Genomic DNA, 19,119 nt, shown 5'->3' with positions numbered 1-19,119 from the left:
AATAAATCCTTACCCATTAGTATTTAATAACTCTTAATATCATATAAAACCCCATTTGTGTTTAGTTTTCCCCAACAGTCTCAAAAACATCTTTTTACAGTATGTTTGTTTAAATCAGGATCCAAACAAGGACCACATATTTAATTGATAGTCTCTTGCGTATTTTCAAATTTATAGGAGGTCCCTCTTCTCTCCTGGACATGACATTTACAGAAGAAACTGGTGCATTTGTAAAATGTTCCATGATCTGGATTTGATTGTGTCCTTGTGTTATCATTTAACATACTACTCTACTGCCTACATTCCTTCTAGATTTGTAGTTGGATCTATGTTTCACTAGATTCAGTTTCAACTTTTGCCATGAAAGCTTCCTAGGAAGTGTTTTGTACTTTCAATTGCATCATGTCAGGAGGCACATTATGTCCAATGGTCCCACTTTTAGTGATGTTAAGATTCATCAGTTGGTTCTTAAGCTGGCAACCTGATCTCCATATAAAGTCTCACCGATCTTTTACATAGTAGTTTTATCAGCCCTTAATGATTTCACTAGTGGTTGCAAACAATGATTTTCTAATATCATTCTTCCTGTATTTTTGGCTTTAGCTTCTCTCCCTCATTCCCCATAGCTTCTGCCTAGGGCCCAATACTATTTTGGGCTCCAAGGTTGGCTAAATCCTAATAGCAGAAATTTACCGCTGCAATTGAGACCAAGAGAACTGAAGAAGGTTTCCATAGAACACCTGGAACCCTGTTAAAAATGCAAATTCCTGGGTCCTATTCAAGACCTACTGAAATCAGAAATTCTTGAGGGTGAGGCCCAGCCATCTGTTTTAACAAAATCAGGTGATTCTGATGTCTGCTGAAGTATAAGAACCAATGGACCTCAAGGGAGAACAGTGTATCACAGAGAAGGGACCTAGTTGATCTCTGGCAACTTGCTGCACTGATGGACAGTGACTGCATTGGGGTATGGGTGGGGACTTGATAATATGGGTAAATGTAGTAACCACATTGTTTTTTCATGTGAAATCTTCATAAGAGTGTTTATCAATCATACCTTAAAACTCATTGTCTATTCAAAGACCCAGGACATATGCTTGTGAAAAGGTGTCCAGTGATAGCTGATTGTCTGGCAGTGCATTCCCATCATACCATACAAGTGGTTTAGGTGGAAAATTCCAAGTTCAGTGAGTGGGCCCTGTTGGCAAAGGTTTTACACTTGACTCCAGCAAGGCCTTGAAGGAAGAGAAAGACTTTGGGAGTGGGGAGGAGTGGGGAAAGAGGGAAGATTTCCAAGAAGGGACACTGGCATGAACAATAATAGCAGGATGTTCACTCACTGAGGGGATCACCTTGCAGGCAATGAGGCTGTTTTCTTCTCTCTTCTTACCACTACCATTCCTGCATCGCCTTTCCTCTGTCCTGGTTACCTTCTTGGTCGCCCGTAAGCACACTGCAGGGGTCACACTTGGTGCATGTGCTGGTTTCTGTGTGCTGCCCATGAGCCTGGGTGCTGGGGTGTAAGATCTGGTTACACGGGTTGGCGAGTGCAGAGGGGCATCTGAAGAACGCTTTACCTCTGTCACCGGTGTTGTGTGTGAAGAAGAGCCTGTGCCTGCTGTACATCCGAAGGATGACTGTTCTGAGCGTCGGCATAGAGTTTCGGTGGTGGGGTAGGCCACGGCAAGTCAGGTATCTTCGATTGCTCGCGTCGCAAACGCCAAACGACCGAACCCCAGTCTGGGCGGGGCCAGGCCCGGAAGAGGCGGGTCCAGGCTGCGTGGCGGAAACTCAGATCTGCCGGCGGAAGCGCAGCCCCTGTGGGGCAAGATGGCGGCGTCCCGGTAGTCGTAGGGAAGGCGGGCGTGCTCGGCTGGCGGGAAGGCCTTGGGGAGACCCCGCCGAAGGCTCCGGCGCAGGGTGTCAAGTTCCTTTGTCAGAATCTACCCGAATGTCTTTGGTCTACACAGGAGCAGCCGCAGCCTCTTCGGTGCGTAGATTCCGGGCACGGCCCTCCATCCGCGGGTAGCATAGGCTGAGACTCCGTGATTTCTCTTTGCTGACGCGGGTGGTCCAGAAGCGCCCGCGACCGCAGAGCCTTAGGGGCAAGTTGTGGGGCCCGTCGGTGTACAAGTCTCGTATTTCTTTGGTGAAATATCTTCCTTAGTATTTTATTGTTTTTGATGCTTTTGTAAGTGGAACTGGTTTATTTCATTTTCTGATTGTTCTTTGCTAATATATAGAAATACAAATGATTTTTATATATTTGTCTTTTATAGCCAAAGGTTTTTTAATAATTTGAATGCCTTCAGGCCAGGCATGTTCTCTCGTTTAATACAGAATCACTACTCCCTGATAGGATACATTTATCTGCCTGATTCCTGATGGCATTTTCCTTGGGTCCACTGTGGTTGTTCTTTAAGTTTTGTTTTTTTTTTACATTAGCTGAGTTCAAGTTTAGTCCCCAAAGAATATTTAGTTTCCTTATTGTTATATAGGCATATCGCGTTTTATTGTGCTTCACTTTTTTGGGTTTCAAAGACACTGTTTTTTACAAATTGAAGGCTTGTGGCAACCCTGCATCAAACAAGTCTATCAGTGCCTTTTTCCAACAGCATTTAGCATTTATTCACTTTATGTCTCTATGTTATGTTTTGGTAACTTCTGCAGCATTTTAAATTTTTTCAATTATATTTGTTACAATGCTCTGTGATGAGTTTTACCACTTACTGAAAGCTCAGATGATGGTTACATTGGAAATCAAGTATTTTAATTAAGGTATATCAATTTTTTTAGACAAAATGCTATTGCACACTTGATAAAGTACAGTGGAAACAAAATTTTTTAATGCACTGGGGAACCAAAAAGTTCATTTGATTCACTCTATTGCTATATTCACTTTATTGCCATGATCTGGAAACAAACCCGCAATATCTCTGTGGTATGCCTATACTATTGTATGAAATTGATTAACTTCAATCTAAGCTACTTGATAATCATTATTTCCTTTTGATGTTTATTTCAAACTATAAAGTTTATGTACAAGACTATAAATTGATGTAAGTATCCTCTATTTCAGGTCCATACCTAATTATTTATAAACATTAATGGAAACAATAGTGTCCCAATCAGGCACAACAATTTTCTTCTTTGTATAAACTAGCAACTTCCTACCCAACTCAACAACTAATGACATTTCAAATTATGGATTTGAAAAAATGCACTACAGGCACATTTTTAAAAACAAATACAATATAAAATCTTGCTTTTTTCTAGGTCTGTGAAATTGTTTTTGTTTGCTCCTATGACTTTTTGGTTTACCTCCTTCTTCTGGGCAAGTTTTAGTATGTAACTCTCATACTTTAAAAGAGATAGTCAAAACCCACAGACTTAAATTGTAAGAAAACTTAACTTGGTAATGTCAGCTGAAGACACCGTAATTAGCACCATAAGAACAATTGTACTAAATTTTAACACTGTTCATAACAGTTCCATTTTCCTGAGTTTGCGTTTGTTCTTTGGCATGGGCTTAGCATATAATCCATTTTTCAGAAGGTGTTCCTTGCTGAGGGAATTTGACCACCATGCTGAAGCTGGAAAGAGCATAAAGCTTGAAGAGGGCGAAGCAAAATCTCTTGTATGTGATTATTCTTCTCCAGGATGGAAAGAATAACAGCTGCACACTCCAGTGTAGAAAGGCACCTGTTAGTTGGTTGTGTCCGAATTACATATTGATTAGAAATGCTAGTTTTTAACTGCACAAACTGCAGTCTGGAGTCATTTCTCTCATTCCTGCTCCAGCAGAAGACCTTCTTGAGAGTTTTTATCATCCACAAATTGTAAGCAACCTAGGTTAAGAAGTAAATATTGCTAGGCTGATAATATTAGGGAGGGTTAAATAGGGAATTTCAATAAGGTATGAGTGAACAAGAATGAGTTGATGTGTACCTAAGAAAAAAAGTCTTCTCTGATGTACAATAAAGAGAAGCATGATTCAGTTGTAGAGAACCTGTCATCTTTATTGCTTTCAGGGGTGAGTGGGAGGGAATTCCCACATCAAAGCCGTGCTGGAAAGAGTTGCACTGGAGAGGCAGCTGGAGGGTCAAGATGCTTTCGAGACCACAGCCAGGGGAGTCCGAGGTTGACCTGCTACGTTTCCAGAGTCAGTTTCTCGCAGCTGGTGCAGCCCCAGCAGTGCAGTTGGTGAAGAAAGGAAGTAGGAGAAGTGGTGATGCTAACCTGGACCGGCCCCCACAGCAGGATCACCGGGATGTGGTGATGTTGGACAGTGAGTGGCTTTGGATGTGAGGCAGATGAGCAGAGAGTACAGCCTCAGGGTCCCCTCTCTCTTCCTGATGTGGCTGGATTCTGCCCCATCATTATTTCAGACACTGCACAGCCTCTGTTGCTGCAGTACCATTTTGCGTATGAAGACAGTGAGGCCCAAAAGAGGTTGGCAAGGGGACACTGCTTGAGCCAGGGACCCACAACAGCTGTCTGTCTTTGGCTTCCCCCAGCCTTCTCTCTGTTCTGGAAAGGTACAAGTATTCTCACAAATGGGTTTTTTCTTTCTCAGATTTCCCAGATTTGCCCCCAGCTTTGGTTCCTGCTCCCCAGAAGAGAGCCAGGCCCAGCCCTGGCTGTCTCCTTCCTCAACATGAGGACCCTGAAGAGAGGCTGAACAGGCATGATCAGCACATCACTGCTGTCTTGACTAAGATTATTGTGCGTCTCAGCTGGCTGAGTGAGATGAGGCCTCCTAGGGTAGCAAGGATATTGGGTGGGGATGGTGAGCCTTATGAGTGGAGGGTGATTAAGGAAGGGACTTCATCCCCCTGCAGTCAGGTTGGGGGCTGGTTTAGTATCACTGAGCCCTAGGAAGCATGGTTGGTTCATGACTCCCTAGGATGCGACTCTCGTCATACAGAACTAGGGCTGGTGGGGTAGGGTCCAGCGTGAGGAAGTCTCAGTATCTTCACTGCTTTGTGCTTTGTGCTTTGTTGCTACAGGAACGAGATACAGGTTCAGTGTCTGTGAATCTGCCTGTGCCCAGTGGTGTTGCTTTCCCTCCTGTATTCCATCGTTCACGGGAGAGACAGGTAGGCAGGGGTAAACTTGGATGGCACTTAGGAGACAGACAAGTGAGCCCCATAGTACATCTTCCCCAGGTGGTAATCTTAATAAATGTCAACCAATGCCATTGTTAAAGCAGCAGCACCTAATAACTTAATCCTTATTACAACTGTGTAAGGTAAGGAAACTGAGACCCTGAAATGATAAGTAGTTTGTCCAACACCACACATCTAATAGATAGAAGAGCTGGAAAGCCAACGCAAGTCCATCAGAATTCATACCTGTGTTCTTACAGAACCCTTCTTTTTCTGAGGGGTCGTGACCTTTGGAGATTAAACAAGTCCCTTTTATTTCTTTGTTCCAGTAACCTTCATATAAAGAAATTGAAAAGGGAATGGGTTAATGAGCATCAGTCACCTGGGTTGTTGTTTTTTTTTGCCCCATAGGGGAACACAGCAACGTCTGATAAGAGAAGCATCTTTGCCCAGGAAATTGCAGCAAGTAGGCTGTGTGAAGCCAGGGTTCCACCACTTAGAGAAGTTGTATCTGCTCTGGACCCACCAGAGGGTGAGCTGGGGTTGAAGAGGCTTAGGCTTGGCCTTTTTGTAATACATGATCATAGAGTCATATACATAGTTGGGTATATGTATTTCTGTCTCAAATATAAAGTGCATTTGAGCTATCTAAAGAGGAAACTGTTGCATATCCCTACTTAAGAGTATTTCTGAGTGTGGGTGGCTTGGGTCCACGTCTTAGCTGCAGGGAGAAGGTAGGTCATCACTTACCCTTAGGAGAAGGGTAGGAGAGAGAAGTGTCTGACAGAGACTATAAAATAAAGAGATAGGTCAAGATTCCTTTAATGATGCAAATTACTAGTAGAAAAGCTGGGCAAGCCCCTGAAGGAAGAAGATAGCTGTATAGCCAACAGAAGAGTCATAAAGGATGTTTCTAAGGGGAACCTTCTCTCATAAATCCGAGGGGAAGAATGAATGCAAAGGTCAGCACCCCAAACTAATCTCTTAGGGAGTCTCTACTCTGTGTCTGGAAAAGCTCTGGGACCTCTGTCTCCATGGCTCATGGGCTTAGGAAAGAGGGCCAGAAGATCCAGCTGGGGTGAGGCAATGAAACTGATCGTACACTTCTTCTAGGTGCTGTGACCCGGGAGGCACTTGTGCCTAAAGAGCAGGGCTCTCAGCTTCCGCAGAGTAGCCACAGCTTCCAGGGACCCCATCTGGTCACAGGGAAAGGGCTCAGGGGCCAGGAGGCCGAGCAAGAAGCCCAGACCATCCATGAAGAGAATATAGCAAGACTGCAAGCCCTGGCTCCTGAGGACATCTTGCAGGAACAGCAGCGCCTTCTGGCTCAGCTTGGTACGGGGTGTCTGGCTTTCCTGCCAAGACCAGGCTAGGAAGGCACTGCCACTTTTTGAGGAAGGCTTACTGTGAGTGCCAGGCCTTGTGCTGAGTACTTTAATGAATTATTTCATTCTGTCCTTAAACTGTTTCTGTGAAGTAAGTGGTACTAACCATTTACTTATGGAAAAAAACTGAGGCTCAAAACTTTAAGAAATTCTCCCCCAGGTCACACAACTGACAAGGAACATGAATGAGATGTAAATCCAGGTCTGTCTGGTTTCACAGGCCCTGCTCTTAACCATTGTACTCTGTATGTTAGACTATTCTCATATAATATACACTGTATTAGTACAGCTACAGTATACTCTATAGCATGCTGTACTCTTATTACACCTCCCTCCTAGTTTCTGTTCCCTAAAACAGTAGCACCAAGTCAGTCTTGTTCCAAACTGTATATCTAACACCTATATAGAGCATAGCATATGTTAGGTTTTTAATGAATACTTGTGCATAAGTAAATTAACTGAAAGTAAGAGAAATTGTTCACCTAAATGCCCTTTCTTTGGGCCAAGTCAACATTCATTCACTTATTCCACAGCCACTTTGGGCCTGGAGCCAAGTATATGAACTGGCATAAACCTGGGTCAGGGGACTGTGAAGGGTAGAGAGAAGGGTAGGCAGACAAGTCCCAGTGACAGGTATGGGTTATGGAGGTCCTCAGAGAACTCAAGGGGATCAGGCCAGGGCTGGGAAGTGGCTTGTCTTGGCCTTGGCTCCCATAGGCAGGCAGTATTCAGCAGATTTCAAGTCTGTGGAAGGCTGGGAGGATCTGACCCCACCAACTCCCCCGTCTGCCCTCTTCTCTAGATCCCAGCTTGGTCGCCTTCTTGAGATCTTCCAATCGCATGCACAAGCAAGCAGGAGAGAAGGCCGTGGAGGAGCAGTGGCCACAAGAACCCTCTGTCAAGGTCACTGGGAAGGAACCCATTGTGCCAACTTCACCCAGTGAACCTAGGCAGGAAGGTGAGCTGGAGCCAGGAGCCCCAGGTTCGAAGGAGGTGGGGACATGTTTTGAGGAGTAAAAGTTTGAAGAAAATATCCCTTCTCATGAAAGATGGGAAAGAGAGAATCTTCTCTGTCCTTGAACATCTAACATTAATCCTCATTATTGCTTGGAAATTAGTCTTCATTTGCTGACGTGTATAGTCTTCCTGCACATGCTTCCTGTTTTCTTTTCCTGTTTCTGCTGCTCCTCCCCCTTCCCCGGTAAGAGGCAGTAGGGTGGGATGCTGAATGGCCCCCTCCCCCTGCAGACCATCTCCCCACTGCCTTTGCAGTAGCTGCCTCTGCTCTGATTCCGTCCATCCCACAATTTTGTGCCTGTGCTGTTACTGTGGGGCAGAAGACAACAGGGCCAGGGCAGTGACAGAAGAGTATGACGCAGGTCTTCAAAACATGCCAGACCTGCAACAGAGAGGCCAGTGGGAGCACTCATTTCCCAGGACCTGGATTATTTTATTAGTGATTAATAAAAGAAGAAATCAAATTATGAGAGCCAGGAACCTCCTGCCCCTGGAGGAGCTCCAGGCCAGCTGGGCAGGTTGGGGGTTGGGGCAAGGCAGGAAGAGGACAATAAGGGTGTGTGTCTGTTTTCTTGCTCTGCTGAAGTAGTACAGTGTGTCCCTTCACTGGCCCCACTCCCCTGCTCCTTTAGAAGGTTGGTACCAGGCAGTGGAGAAGTATGTTTTCCCCGATACACATGGTCCTCCCTCCTCTGCACCCTTCATCTTCTCTTCCTTACCTCCTCCTTTTCCTCTTTCCTCTTCCAACAAATCTTTGGGATCAGCAGTGGTCTAGAGCCCAGGACTGGGTATTCTGCCATATCTGAGACCTTTGCCCAGTTTCCAGGAGTTCCAACCCCAAGGCCATGCCATTTAGCCATAGCTGAAGGCCAAGGCTGCCCAGTCCTTAGGCAAAGGTGGCTGGGACCCCGGTGGATCAGTGAGCTGAGCCCCTCAGGGGATACTACTCTGCTTCCTTCTTCCCAGCTGTGGTGCTGCCTGTGACCCCCAACAGAGAATGGCTGCATATGGACACTGTTGAGCTGGAGAAGCTCCACTGGACTCAAGACCTACCCCCACTCCGGCAGCAACAGACACAGGAGGTGAGGAGAGCCAGCTGGCCTATAAGGAGCAGAGCAGGGCAGGAGTAGGGCTATGGCTCTTGCGCCCAGAACTCAGGCATTTTTCTTTCCCTGAGCTAGAGAAACATCTTTCCTCTCCCATCACCCTGCCTGGACCCTAAGGCCAGAGGAGCCCCCTTTCCAGTTAGAGGTAGTCGGGACATAAGTCCCGAGAGGCCTGGGGTTTGAGCTGAGGCATGCATGTGGAGAAGTTACTGCTGCTCCCATATTCCTCTTTCTCTTCCCATTAGAGGATGCAGGCCCGATTCAGTCTTCAGGGAGAGCTCCTAGACCCCGATGTGGACCTACCTACCCATCTGGGCCTGCACCACCATGGAGAGGAGGCAGAGGTGAGATATGGGGCTCTGGGAGGACTGGGCAGCTCTTGAAAGTGCTTCTAACAACCTTGTAGAAAAGAACTTCTGGTCAGTTGCCTTGGATGTCCTTTGTACCCCATCCCAGTTCATGGCCTTTCTGCCAATTCAGGTTCTCAGGCTCAAAGTCTTTCTCTTCGTTGCCTCTCATTCCTGGCAGTTGCCAGAACTTGCTGGTTATGTCTCCTCCCCTTGTGAGATGAGAGCCTTGCTCCTCCTTGTCTGCTCAATTGCCACATGTGCCACTCTCCCCACCACACCATTCCATCCCTCACAGAGCTGCCATACTGATGCCCTCTGGCCCAACTCAGACCAAACTTTGCCTCGAAAAGTTTCCTGGCCCCCCTCTGCTCACAGAATAAGGTCTTGGCTCCTTAGCCGGGCAAGATAGTCCCTCCACAGCCTTTCCCTACTGGCGCTTCAGCTCTGCCTCCCTCACTCCTGCTGCTCTAGTCTGCTGCCCACATGCGCTCTGTGCTCAAGCACCTCCTGGGCTCAGTTCCTGAAGCCCACTCTGGGGACTACCTTTACCCTTTGTTCCTTGTCAGGCCATGGAAGCTCTCCCCATTCACTGAGACCACATCACTTTTCCAGATGCCCCTTCTCTGTCCCCTGTTCTCTGGTTGCAAATTAAACAGCAATTACCACATTCTTCCCAACCTTACACCATGGTTACTTGTGTGCAAATCTTACCTTCTTTGCCAATTTGAGGATCCATGGAAAGCAGGGGATACCTACTTTCTTTATCTTCCCCACGCCATGCCTGGGAAATAGAGGGTTGCTGTGTATTTGTTGGGGTTGCTGCCCTTGGGGTCTTAGCTCCTTCTGATTTCTTTTCCCTTCCCCAGAGAGCAGGATACTCCCTGCAGGAGCTGTTCCACCTGACACGCAGCCAGGTGTCCCAACAGAGAGTGCTGGCACTGCATGTGTTGGCCCAGGTTGTCGGCAGGGTGAGTGGTCTGCTGGCCTGGTCCTGCCTGTCCCCACCCCACCCCCCAACCTTAGACTTTCCCACCTCCCACCTCTTTCTCTCTGGCCCACTAGCCCATACACCAGCTGTCTGTGAGTCAGACTGGGAACAGGACAAATACAGGGTCATAGATGGGCAAGGGAAGGTTTAAGACAGAGACTCTGTAAGTCCAGCATCTTCAGCAAGGTTTTATCCTCCTGCTTCCAAGGCCCAGGCTGGTGAGTTTGGGGACCGGCTAGCAGGCAGTGTCTTGCGTCTCCTTTTGGATGCCGGTTTCCTCTTCCTGCTGCGCTTTTCCCTGGATGACAAAGTGAATGGGGTCATCGCAGCTGCCATCCAGGCTCTCCGGTCTCTGCTGGTGGCTCCTAGAGATGAGGTACAACAGGAATAGCAATGGGCTTCAAGGTGTCAGGGTCCCACAGCTCCTGCTGGGCATGCCGTCATTGTGAAGGCGTTGCCAGGCCAAGCAAAGGATGGGCTGGTGGCATCACCCTCTTCTAAAGTTCCCAAAGCACAGGAGCCTTGCCTTTCTGTTTTTTGTGGGTGGTTTCTGCTCTCTACTCCTGGACCCATTTTCTGGCCTGACCACTTCTTCCCTGATTCTCTTCTCTCTGGCAGGAGGTCCTCGATAGCACTTTCTCCTGGTACTGTGGAGCTTTGGTGTACCCTCTGATGCCCAGCCAGGAGGACAGAGAGGATGAGGATGAGGAATCCCCAGGAGAAAAGGCAAAAAGGAAGAGCTCTGAGGAAGGAGACCAGCCTCCATCTGACCTGGCCCGACATGATGTCATCAAGGTAAAGATGCCAGGACAGCTGCACCTGTCCATGACCTTGAGGGCAAGCACATGTTGAATAAGGGATCATCAAAGCCTAGGGCCCAGGTGCATTTGGCTGAGGATTTATCTCTGATCCCCAGGGGCTTCTGGCCACTAACCTGCTGCCTCGGCTGCGCTATGTGCTGGAGGTGACCTGCCCGGGACCTTCTGTGGTCCTTGACATCCTGGCTGTGCTTGTCCGCGTGGCCCGGCATTCCCTGGAGTCGGCTACAAGGGTGAGAAAGAGAAGATGGGAAACAGGCAAAGAGCCAGACTGGGCCTGGTCTTGACTCCAGCCAGCCTCCTACCTCCCTTCTCCTTCTGTCCCTCACAGGTCCTAGAGTGCCCTCGGCTGATAGATACTGTGGTTCGAGAATTCCTCCCGACCAGCTGGTCCCCCATGGGGGTGGAGCCTACCCACAGTCTACACAAAGTGCCCTGTGCTACTGCCATGAAACTACTTCGTGTCCTGGCCTCGGCTGGTAGGAATATTGCTGCCCGGCTGGTGAGCAGGATGCAGGGCAAGGGGCGGGGCCTCAGACAGTACTGGGTTGGGGACTAGTTCTCTGGACTCCGGGTGGCCTGCTCATGCCATCTTCCTCTTGGTCTCTGATCGAATTTGTTGGAAATGCAACAGAGATCACCAGGCTGGAACCTAATCACCTGGAGCCTATTGCTTTCTTTAGGCTTGCTCTGCTCTTACTATATGAAGGGAGGGCTCCCTGCTCCCTGAACCCAGACCAGAAGTGCCATATCCAGATGGGCACTCATCACCCTTAGCCAAGTAGCCCAGGAAAGGTGCCCAGCAAGGGCTTGCTGAAAAGGAGGGGAGTAGGGAAGGAGATGGGAGGGAGGGGTGGTTGAGGTGGTTTCAGCCTGCCCCAGAGTCATGACCTTGTGGCACCAGAGGGGCCTGGGACAGGGCTGAGTTGAGCCAGTCTCCATAGTGAGAGAACCTGAGTCTACTTGGGACTCCCAGATGACCCTGATCCCCACTCTGCCCTCCCTCAGTTGAGCAGCTTTGATCTCGGGAGCCGCCTGTGCCGCTTTATTGCTGAGGCCCCCCAGGAACTGGCCTTACCCCCAGAGGAAGCTGAGACCCTGAGCACGGAGGCCTTACGTCTGTGGGTTGTGGCCGCCTCCTATGGTCAGGGCGGTGACCTTTACAGGTGAGGAGAAACAGTGTAGGCTCCCTTGTAGCCCCCTCCAGTTTGGCACTCTGGCCTAAGCTGATGACAGCCTTGATCAAAGTTTCAAGCTTGGAGGGAAGCTGATAATGAGGAAGAGGGGATTTGGGGAGGAATGAAGAAGGCTTGGAGGTCAGACCACCCAGGGGAGAGTAGAACAAAACTGGGTGAACTGCATTCTGTACACAAAGCACTGGTATCTTGGTGAAATCAGGTTTAAATTCCCTGTTTGGCAGAAGCCTTGAGGGCTGCCTCCTTCTCTTCATTCCCAGCCTGCCTTCCCCCTTGAAACCCTCCAAGAGTACCAAGCCCTGGCGCCTCCCCTCCTGATCCCCTTAATCAGACTACAGATCTCTGGGGCAGGCATTATATCTCCATATCCCTTTGTACACTGTCCTCCCTCAGGGAGCTGTACCCAGTGCTGATGCGTGCCCTGCAGGCTGTGCCCAGGGAGCTCAGCACCCACCCACCTCAGACCCTGGCCGTACAGCGGATAGCCTCGTTGCTCACTCTCCTCACCCATCTGACCCTGGCAGCTGGCAGCACCACCCCTGAACCTGGCAGGTACATTGTAGCCTGCACTGCGGCAGGGACATTCTTCCCTGAGCTCTGGGACAAGTGGTAATGCTCCTCCACAGAGAGAGGGTGGCCAGAGCGTACGGGGGATCGGGGCAGCCAGATCCTTACTGTGACCCCTCTGGCACTCCTGTAGTGATTCTGCTGAAGCCAGTCTGTCGGCCACCCCTCCCTTGATCACTTGGACACAGGTGTCTGGGCTCCAGCCTCTCGTGGAGCCATGTCTAAGACAGACCTTGAAGTCACTGCCCAGACCTGAGACGTGGAATGCTCTGGGCCCAGTGCCTACTGCCTGCCTTCTCTTCCTGGACGCCTACTACCAGGCTTGGAGCCAGCAGGTGAGTGTTGCCTGCCTGCTTGCCACCAGGCCCTGCCTCCCGCATAACACTGCACCCCTTTTCTCCCTCTCTGTCTCTACCTCTCCACTCCTGCCTCCCCATTCTCACCATTTCCTCCTTTCCACCTTTTCTCTCTTACTTTTCTTCCTCTGTCCACCTCCATATCCACTGGAGCTGCCAAAGAGCCGTGCTGGGGGCATCAGAGAACCCCAAGCAGTGGCCCAGCTGCCCTGCCCCTTTATGCCCTCAGGACCTGTGGGGTCTTCTCTCCCTCCAGAAGGGTCAAAAGGCAGAAGCCCTGAAACGCTGCCTCCTTCTGGGCTCTCAGAATCATGGGCCTGGCCTGGGTACACAGGCCCTGGGAGAATGGGTGTCCTCATGTCTGCTCAGTGAGCCTTGCTCCTCTAGCCAAGCTCGTGCCCAGGGGATTGGCTTCAGGACATAGAGCGTCTGTCGGAGGACCTGCTGCTGCCCCTGCTGGGCCAGCCCACTCTGGGCAGCCTGTGGGATTCCCTTGGGTATGTACTGTGTGTGCAGTTGGGGTGGGGAGGAAGGAGGAGGAGCTTCTCTCTTTGTGGGTTCCCTGGGTCTAGCTCCCTCGTCCAGCCCAAGTGGAACCCCTCAGCCCAGGGGAAACCTGAATCCCTAGCAGGCAGCAGTTGGGGGCTCCAAGGCTGGCCTTGGTCGTAGACCAAGCAGCTCTTTTGCAGCCTTACATACATCAGGCCAAAACTCCCCTCAGCTTCTTCATTCTGCCTCCAGGCGCTGCTCTCTGCTCTGTAACCCAGAGTCCTGTGCTCCAGTCCCTGAAGCTGTGCCCAGCCTTGTGTCACTGGGCTGCACAGGAGGACATCACCCTTTCAGTTTAGCTGGCTCAGCCTCACCCTTCCCGTTCCTCACTGCCCTCCTCTCTCTTTTCAACACCCTGGCCCAGATCCACAAGGGTCTATGTGACCAGGTGAGTCCTAAGTGCCTGGTTAAGGGCCAGGCAGGGGGCCAAAATAGCAGGGGTCAGAAAGAAGTGGGGGTACCCCTTGGGAAGGGAGGTCTCCTCTGCCTGCATGTATTTCTGTGAGTTTTGGGAGTGGGCAGCCACCTGGGGGACTCCAGAAGAGATCAAATCACCTTCCAGATTGGAACAAGCTTGCTTTTCCTCAGCTGGCTGTCATATTGGCTGCCCCAGGACTCCAGAACTACTTCCTCCAATGTGTGGCTCCCGTGGCTACCCCACAACTCACGCCCTTTTCTGCATGGGCCCTGCGCCATGAGTACCACCTGCAGTACCTGGCACTCACCCTGGCCCAGAGAGCGGTGGGTGTCCCCAAACCCCCCATACCTGTATCCACCTGTACCCCCATCCCCATTCTGCTTCTCTGGAACTTGTGCTGCTTCTGGCAGGCCATGCAGTTCCTATTTTCCTCCAGACATGCCCAGGATCTTTGCCCTGCAGCACATATCCTCTTTGCTTATATCCTCTTCCTCACTTCTCTTTGCTTTGTTCCCTCTCACTCCCTCTGCCTCCCCCCACTCCACCCCTGCTTTTCTGTCCACAGGCAACATTCCAGCCAGTACCAGCCACCAGAGCTGCCCTCCATCATGGCATGGCCTTGGCCCTGCTGAGCCGGCTGCTGCCTGGAAGTGATCACCTCGCCCATGAGCTGCTGCGGAGCTGTATATTCCGGCTGGAGTTCCTCCCGTAAGGCTGGGCATGGTGGTAGCGACTCAGCCCTTTGACAGGCTTCTGTGGTTATTGACAGAGCAGCCCTGAATTTGGAGCCAGGAGAACCTAGGTTTAATTCTTTCTTCCATGGATTATGCTTAGCTCTCTGAGCTTCCACTTCCTAATCAGTAAGGCACACTGATTAAAGTACCCACACTAAGAGAACTGTGAGACTTCAGTGTGACTGTATGGCTCAAAAGTGGTATGTAAACTAGCTGTACAACATGTAATAGTTATTTGGTTGGTTACTAAGCACTAACTCTGTATCTCGTATTCCCTTAAAAATCTGTATTTTAAGTATTTTACCAGTACCATGAGATGGGTATTATTGTTATCCCCATTTTACTATGAAGAAACTAAAGCACAGAGAAATTCTGGAAACCTGCACCTGGGCAGCTCTCTAGTGTCCATCCTCTTAACTGCTACACACACTACGTGGAAGATTATTACGGGAATAAGGGAGGCACAGGATTGGACTTAGGAACTTCTGGGAAGCCCTGGAGAGCTGCATGGCCCTCTGGGTGTGTGGTTCCAGCCCTCATTTTTTACTTTTGGGCCGTGTTACAGGGAAGGAGCATCAGGGGGTCCAGAAGCAGCTGACTTCTCTGACCGGCTCTCCTTGGGGAGTGGCAGGGATCTTGGGTATGGGCGAGGAGCCCTACTGGCTCAGGCCTGCCAGGACCTCCCCAGCATCCGCGGCTGCTACCTGACCCACTGCTCACTAAACCGAGCCAGCCTGCTAGCCTCTCAGGCCTTGCCTAGAGGGCAGCTGCAGAGAGTCCCAGCCCTGCTGCTCCCTGTTCCCAAGGAACCGCTGCTGCCCACCGACTGGCCTTTCCTGCCTTTGGTTCACCTCTACCACCAGGCCTCAGACACCCCCTCGGGGCTCCCTCCTGCTGATGCCGTGGGCACAGCCATGCGGGCCCTGCAGTGGGTGCTACTCCTGGAGAGCTGGCGCCCCCAGGCCCTCTGGGCTGTGCCTCCTGCTGCCCGCCTGGCATGGCTCATGTGTGTGTTCCTGGTGGACGGTGAACTGTTCCGGGAGACCCCAATACAACATCTGGTGGCAGCCCTCCTGGCTCGGCTCTGCCAGCCTGAAGTCCTGCCAAACCTCAACCTGGATTGCCCACTTCCTGGCCTGACATCTTTTCCTGACCTCTATGCCAACTTCCTCGAGCATTTCGAGGCTGTCTCTTTTGGAGACCACCTCTTTGGAGCTCTGGTTCTCCTTCCCCTGCAGCGTCGCTTCAGTGTCACTCTGCGCCTCGCCCTCTTTGGGGAGCACGTGGGAGCCTTGCGAGCTCTGGGCCTGCCTCTACCCCAGGTACTTTTTCCACTCACGGAGCCTACCAAGGGCATCCTATTCGGGCCCCAGGGGCAATTCTAAGCACTGGGGAGTTTTGGTGGGCCTCAGGTTCCTTACTTTATTTCTGGGGGCACTTTGAGGAGATTAAGAGAATCCGTGGAAAGGGTTTAACATGGTGTCTGGCATTATATTAGGTATTTGTTCTTATTAACAAGGCATGGCTCCTAAATTATTCAGATTCTAGGTGTTAAGTCAGGATTCAAAGAAGGGAAAAATCAAAGGGGATTTCCCATAAGGAGAATATTTTGAGGAAGAAGCAGGGAGACCTGAGCACTTAAGATTGGGTAGAATTTGGATTGTTGAAAAGGAAGGACAGAATGTACCTAGTGGAACAGCAGAAGCAGAAGCTCACAGGTAGTGAGGAATATGGTAGAGTAGGTTGGTGGGAGGAGGGAGGAATCTAGAACAGATTTCAGTTTGGGAAATTGTTGAAGACAAGGCCAGTTAAGTCTTAGAGGGCCTCAGATTTTAGGCTAAGGAGTTAAATTTTTTTTTTATTATTAAGATGTCATTGATATACACTCTTACAAAGGTTTCACATGAAAAACAATGTGGTTACTACATTCACCCATATCTTCAAGTCCCCCCCAAACTCCATTAAAGTCACTGTCCATCAGTGTAGTAACATGCCACAGAGTCATTACTTGTCTTCTCTGTGCTACACTGTCTTCCCTGTGATCCCACACACTATGTGTACTAATCATAATACCCTTCAATCCCCTTCTCCCTCCCTCCCCACCCCTCCCTTTGGTAGTCCCTTCTTGGAGTCTGTGAGTCTGCTGCTGTTTTGTTACTTCAGTTTTGCTTCATCATTATACTCCACAGATGAGTGAAATCATTTGGTACTTGTCTTTTTCCTCCTGGCTTATTTCATAGAGCATAATACCCTCTAGCTTAAGGAGTTAAATTTTTTTTTTTATCATTAATCTACAATTACATGAAGAACATTATGTTTACTAGGGTCCCACCTTCACAAGTTCCCCCCATAAACCCCATTACAGTCACTGCCCATCAGTGTAGTAAGATGTTGTAGAATCACTACTTGTCTTCTCTGTGTTGCACAGCCCTCCCCGTGCCCCCCTCCACATTATACATACTAACCTTAATGCCCCCTTTCTTTTTCCCCACCCTTACCCCTCTCTTCCCTCCCATCCTCCCCAGTCCCTTTCCCTTTGGTAACTGTTAGCCCATTCTTGGGTTCTGTGATTCTGCTGCTGTTTTGTTTTTAAGGAGTTAAGTTTATAAGCTGAAAGAGTTGCTGTTTTAAGGCTTGGTTTTTTTATTTTCTTTATAAGTTATTCTGGTAACTTAAAATATAAATGTTTTAATATATAAATCCAGTTAATATATGTTTATAAAATATATTTACATAAGAAACTAAAAGCTAAGTATAAAATATTTTTAAGAATTAGAAAGATCATATTCATCCCATAATCTCACTGCCCAGTGGTAACCATTTTGATTTTGACTTATGTTTTTCTAGTTTTCTTTATGTGCATACATTTTTTTATAAAAGTGGGATCACTTCATGTTTTCTTCACCATTGCATAATAAGCATTTCCCACATCATTAATATTCTAAGAAATCAACTTTTTATTCTTATGTAATAATAATAAATTTTTTTATCAGACCCCTTGGGCATGAAAGTTGTTTGTGATTTTTTGCTATTTTAAGTAACACTGATATAAATACCATTTAGCAAACTTTATCTTATTTCCGTTCTAATCATTTTTGCATGGAATTAAGTATAATTTTTAGAAAGAAAATTACTGGTTGTTCAGAAAATGAACTTTTGAAAGGTTAAATATAACTAACTGAGCAGTTGAACATGACATTTTGAAAATTTTCATCTTAACTAAATAAAACAAACAATAGTAGGCAGTAGAAATTCACAGCTGCCTCTCAGTTTCCCAGGTACCCATACTCTCCAGCTTTTTAGTCTTTAACTTTCATCCTTGTGATAGAGACCAATGTCCACTCAGGACCAGAGCTCTGCCCTGATGATCTGGTTCATGTGACCATCAGCCATCCACTCTGTTGTCCAGTGACACACATTCCTACCCTCACTCAGCATGTCTTATTTTGTCTGTCACAGTTGCCTGTGTCCCTGGAGTGCTACACAGGGCCTCCCGAAGATAACCTGGCCCTCCTTCAGCTCTACTTCCGGGCCCTGGTTACTGGTACACTCCGTCTGCACTGGTGCCCTGTGCTCTATGCTGTGGCTGTGGCTCATGTCAATAGCTTCATCTTCTCCCAGGACCCAAAGAGCTCAGTAAGTTACATCCCCTTCTCCAAGGGGAGGAAGGGAGCCTGTAATTGAGCTGCCTGTGGGCCAGCTGGGGAGGAGGCAAGGGCCAGGCGAGGCCCTTCTCCCAGTGCCACCTCTCCCTGTTCTGCCACTAGGATGAGGTGAAAGCTGCTGGCAGAAGCATGCTGCAGAAAACTTGGCTGCTGGCAGATGAGGTAGGGCAGGGAACATCATGGAGGGTGGGAAAAGAGTGGGTCTTGGAGACAAAGTTCTCAGTAGGATCTCACTACCCACTTAATAAAGTTTCTTTCCTCTGCAGGGTCTCCGGCAGCATCTCCTCCACTATAAACTTCCTAATTCTGCCCTCCCAGAGGGCTTTGAACTATATCCCCAGTTGCCTCCTCTGCGTCAGCAGTTCCTCCAAAGACTGACCTCAGGGATGATCCAAAAGGGGGTATCGGAGACCTAGTATAGCTGCTACAAAGGAAAAGAAGGATACATTCTTCTCAGGCTCACCAGCAGATGCCAGGCTAGGCAGAAGGGCTTTTTGTCTCTAAGGGAGGGCAGGAGACAGGAACAGAAGGCTTGTCTTCCTGGGAGCAGGCTGTTTGCAATTTTTTGGAGCAGAATGAGCCCTACCATTGTATTCTGGTATCTGGAGCTTCTGAGGGTCTGTGCTGGGAGTGAAGGGTGACTTAGCTATTTACCCTGTCTTGAGGACGAGACACACTAAGTACACCACTGTTTCCTCCCTCTCCTCCTCCTGCCCCAGGCCAAGGTGTATGAATGTTATACACTGAATGAAGCTTGCACTGAAATTAAAAAAAATATCTCCTGGGTATCTGATTTGGTCTCATTTCAGACATATTAGTTAAGGATTGTTACTAAGAGATGGGTTATCCCAGGGGAAGAAGC

At 48.9% G+C, this 19,119-nt stretch overlaps 1 protein-coding gene across 3 annotated transcripts; it reads left to right on the top strand.

Annotated features, from left to right (window-relative positions):
- Window positions 1-1,817: 1,817 nt before the first annotated feature.
- Window positions 1,818-19,045, top strand: RPAP1 (RNA polymerase II associated protein 1). 3 transcript variants are annotated; one of them, XM_017648705.3, is made up of 25 exons: window positions 1,818-1,990; window positions 4,032-4,288; window positions 4,577-4,725; window positions 5,010-5,099; window positions 5,520-5,640; window positions 6,222-6,443; window positions 7,296-7,451; window positions 8,477-8,592; window positions 8,862-8,960; window positions 9,833-9,934; window positions 10,163-10,330; window positions 10,573-10,749; window positions 10,871-11,005; window positions 11,104-11,274; window positions 11,781-11,938; window positions 12,362-12,520; window positions 12,669-12,870; window positions 13,279-13,388; window positions 13,633-13,828; window positions 14,029-14,181; window positions 14,424-14,566; window positions 15,158-15,914; window positions 18,052-18,228; window positions 18,360-18,419; window positions 18,524-19,045. In XM_017648705.3, the coding sequence occupies exons 2-25, from the start codon at window positions 4,108-4,110 to the stop codon at window positions 18,671-18,673; spliced, it is 4,152 nt and encodes a 1,383-aa protein (XP_017504194.3). In that variant the 5' UTR covers window positions 1,818-1,990; window positions 4,032-4,107; the 3' UTR covers window positions 18,674-19,045. The 3 variants fall into 3 exon arrangements, with proteins under 3 accessions (XP_017504194.3, XP_036874702.2, XP_036874704.2); XM_037018807.2 differs by having other exon boundaries at window positions 7,296-7,475; XM_037018809.2 differs by lacking the exon at window positions 10,163-10,330 and having other exon boundaries at window positions 7,296-7,475.
- The last annotated feature ends 74 nt before the right edge of the window (window positions 19,046-19,119 follow it).

This window comes from Manis javanica, chromosome 8 (assembly GCF_040802235.1).
Source record: "Manis javanica isolate MJ-LG chromosome 8, MJ_LKY, whole genome shotgun sequence".
Taxonomy (NCBI): domain Eukaryota; kingdom Metazoa; phylum Chordata; class Mammalia; order Pholidota; family Manidae; genus Manis; species Manis javanica.
The sequence above is the reverse complement of the archived record's forward strand: the minus strand, read 5'-3'. Positions and strand labels throughout refer to the sequence as shown.

What these genes read in the sequence shown, in the direction of transcription:
- RPAP1 (XM_037018807.2), top strand. Translation starts at nt 4,108, where the DNA reads ATGCTTTCGAGACCACAGCCAGGGGAGTCCGAGGTTGACCTGCTACGT. An exon ending in CCCGACATGATGTCATCAAG is followed by an intron (nt 10,750 to 10,870) that starts GTAAAGATGCCA and finishes TCTGATCCCCAG; the next exon opens with GGGCTTCTGGCCACTAACCT. An exon ending in ACCAGGCTTGGAGCCAGCAG is followed by an intron (nt 12,871 to 13,278) that starts GTGAGTGTTGCC and finishes TTGCTCCTCTAG; the next exon opens with CCAAGCTCGTGCCCAGGGGA.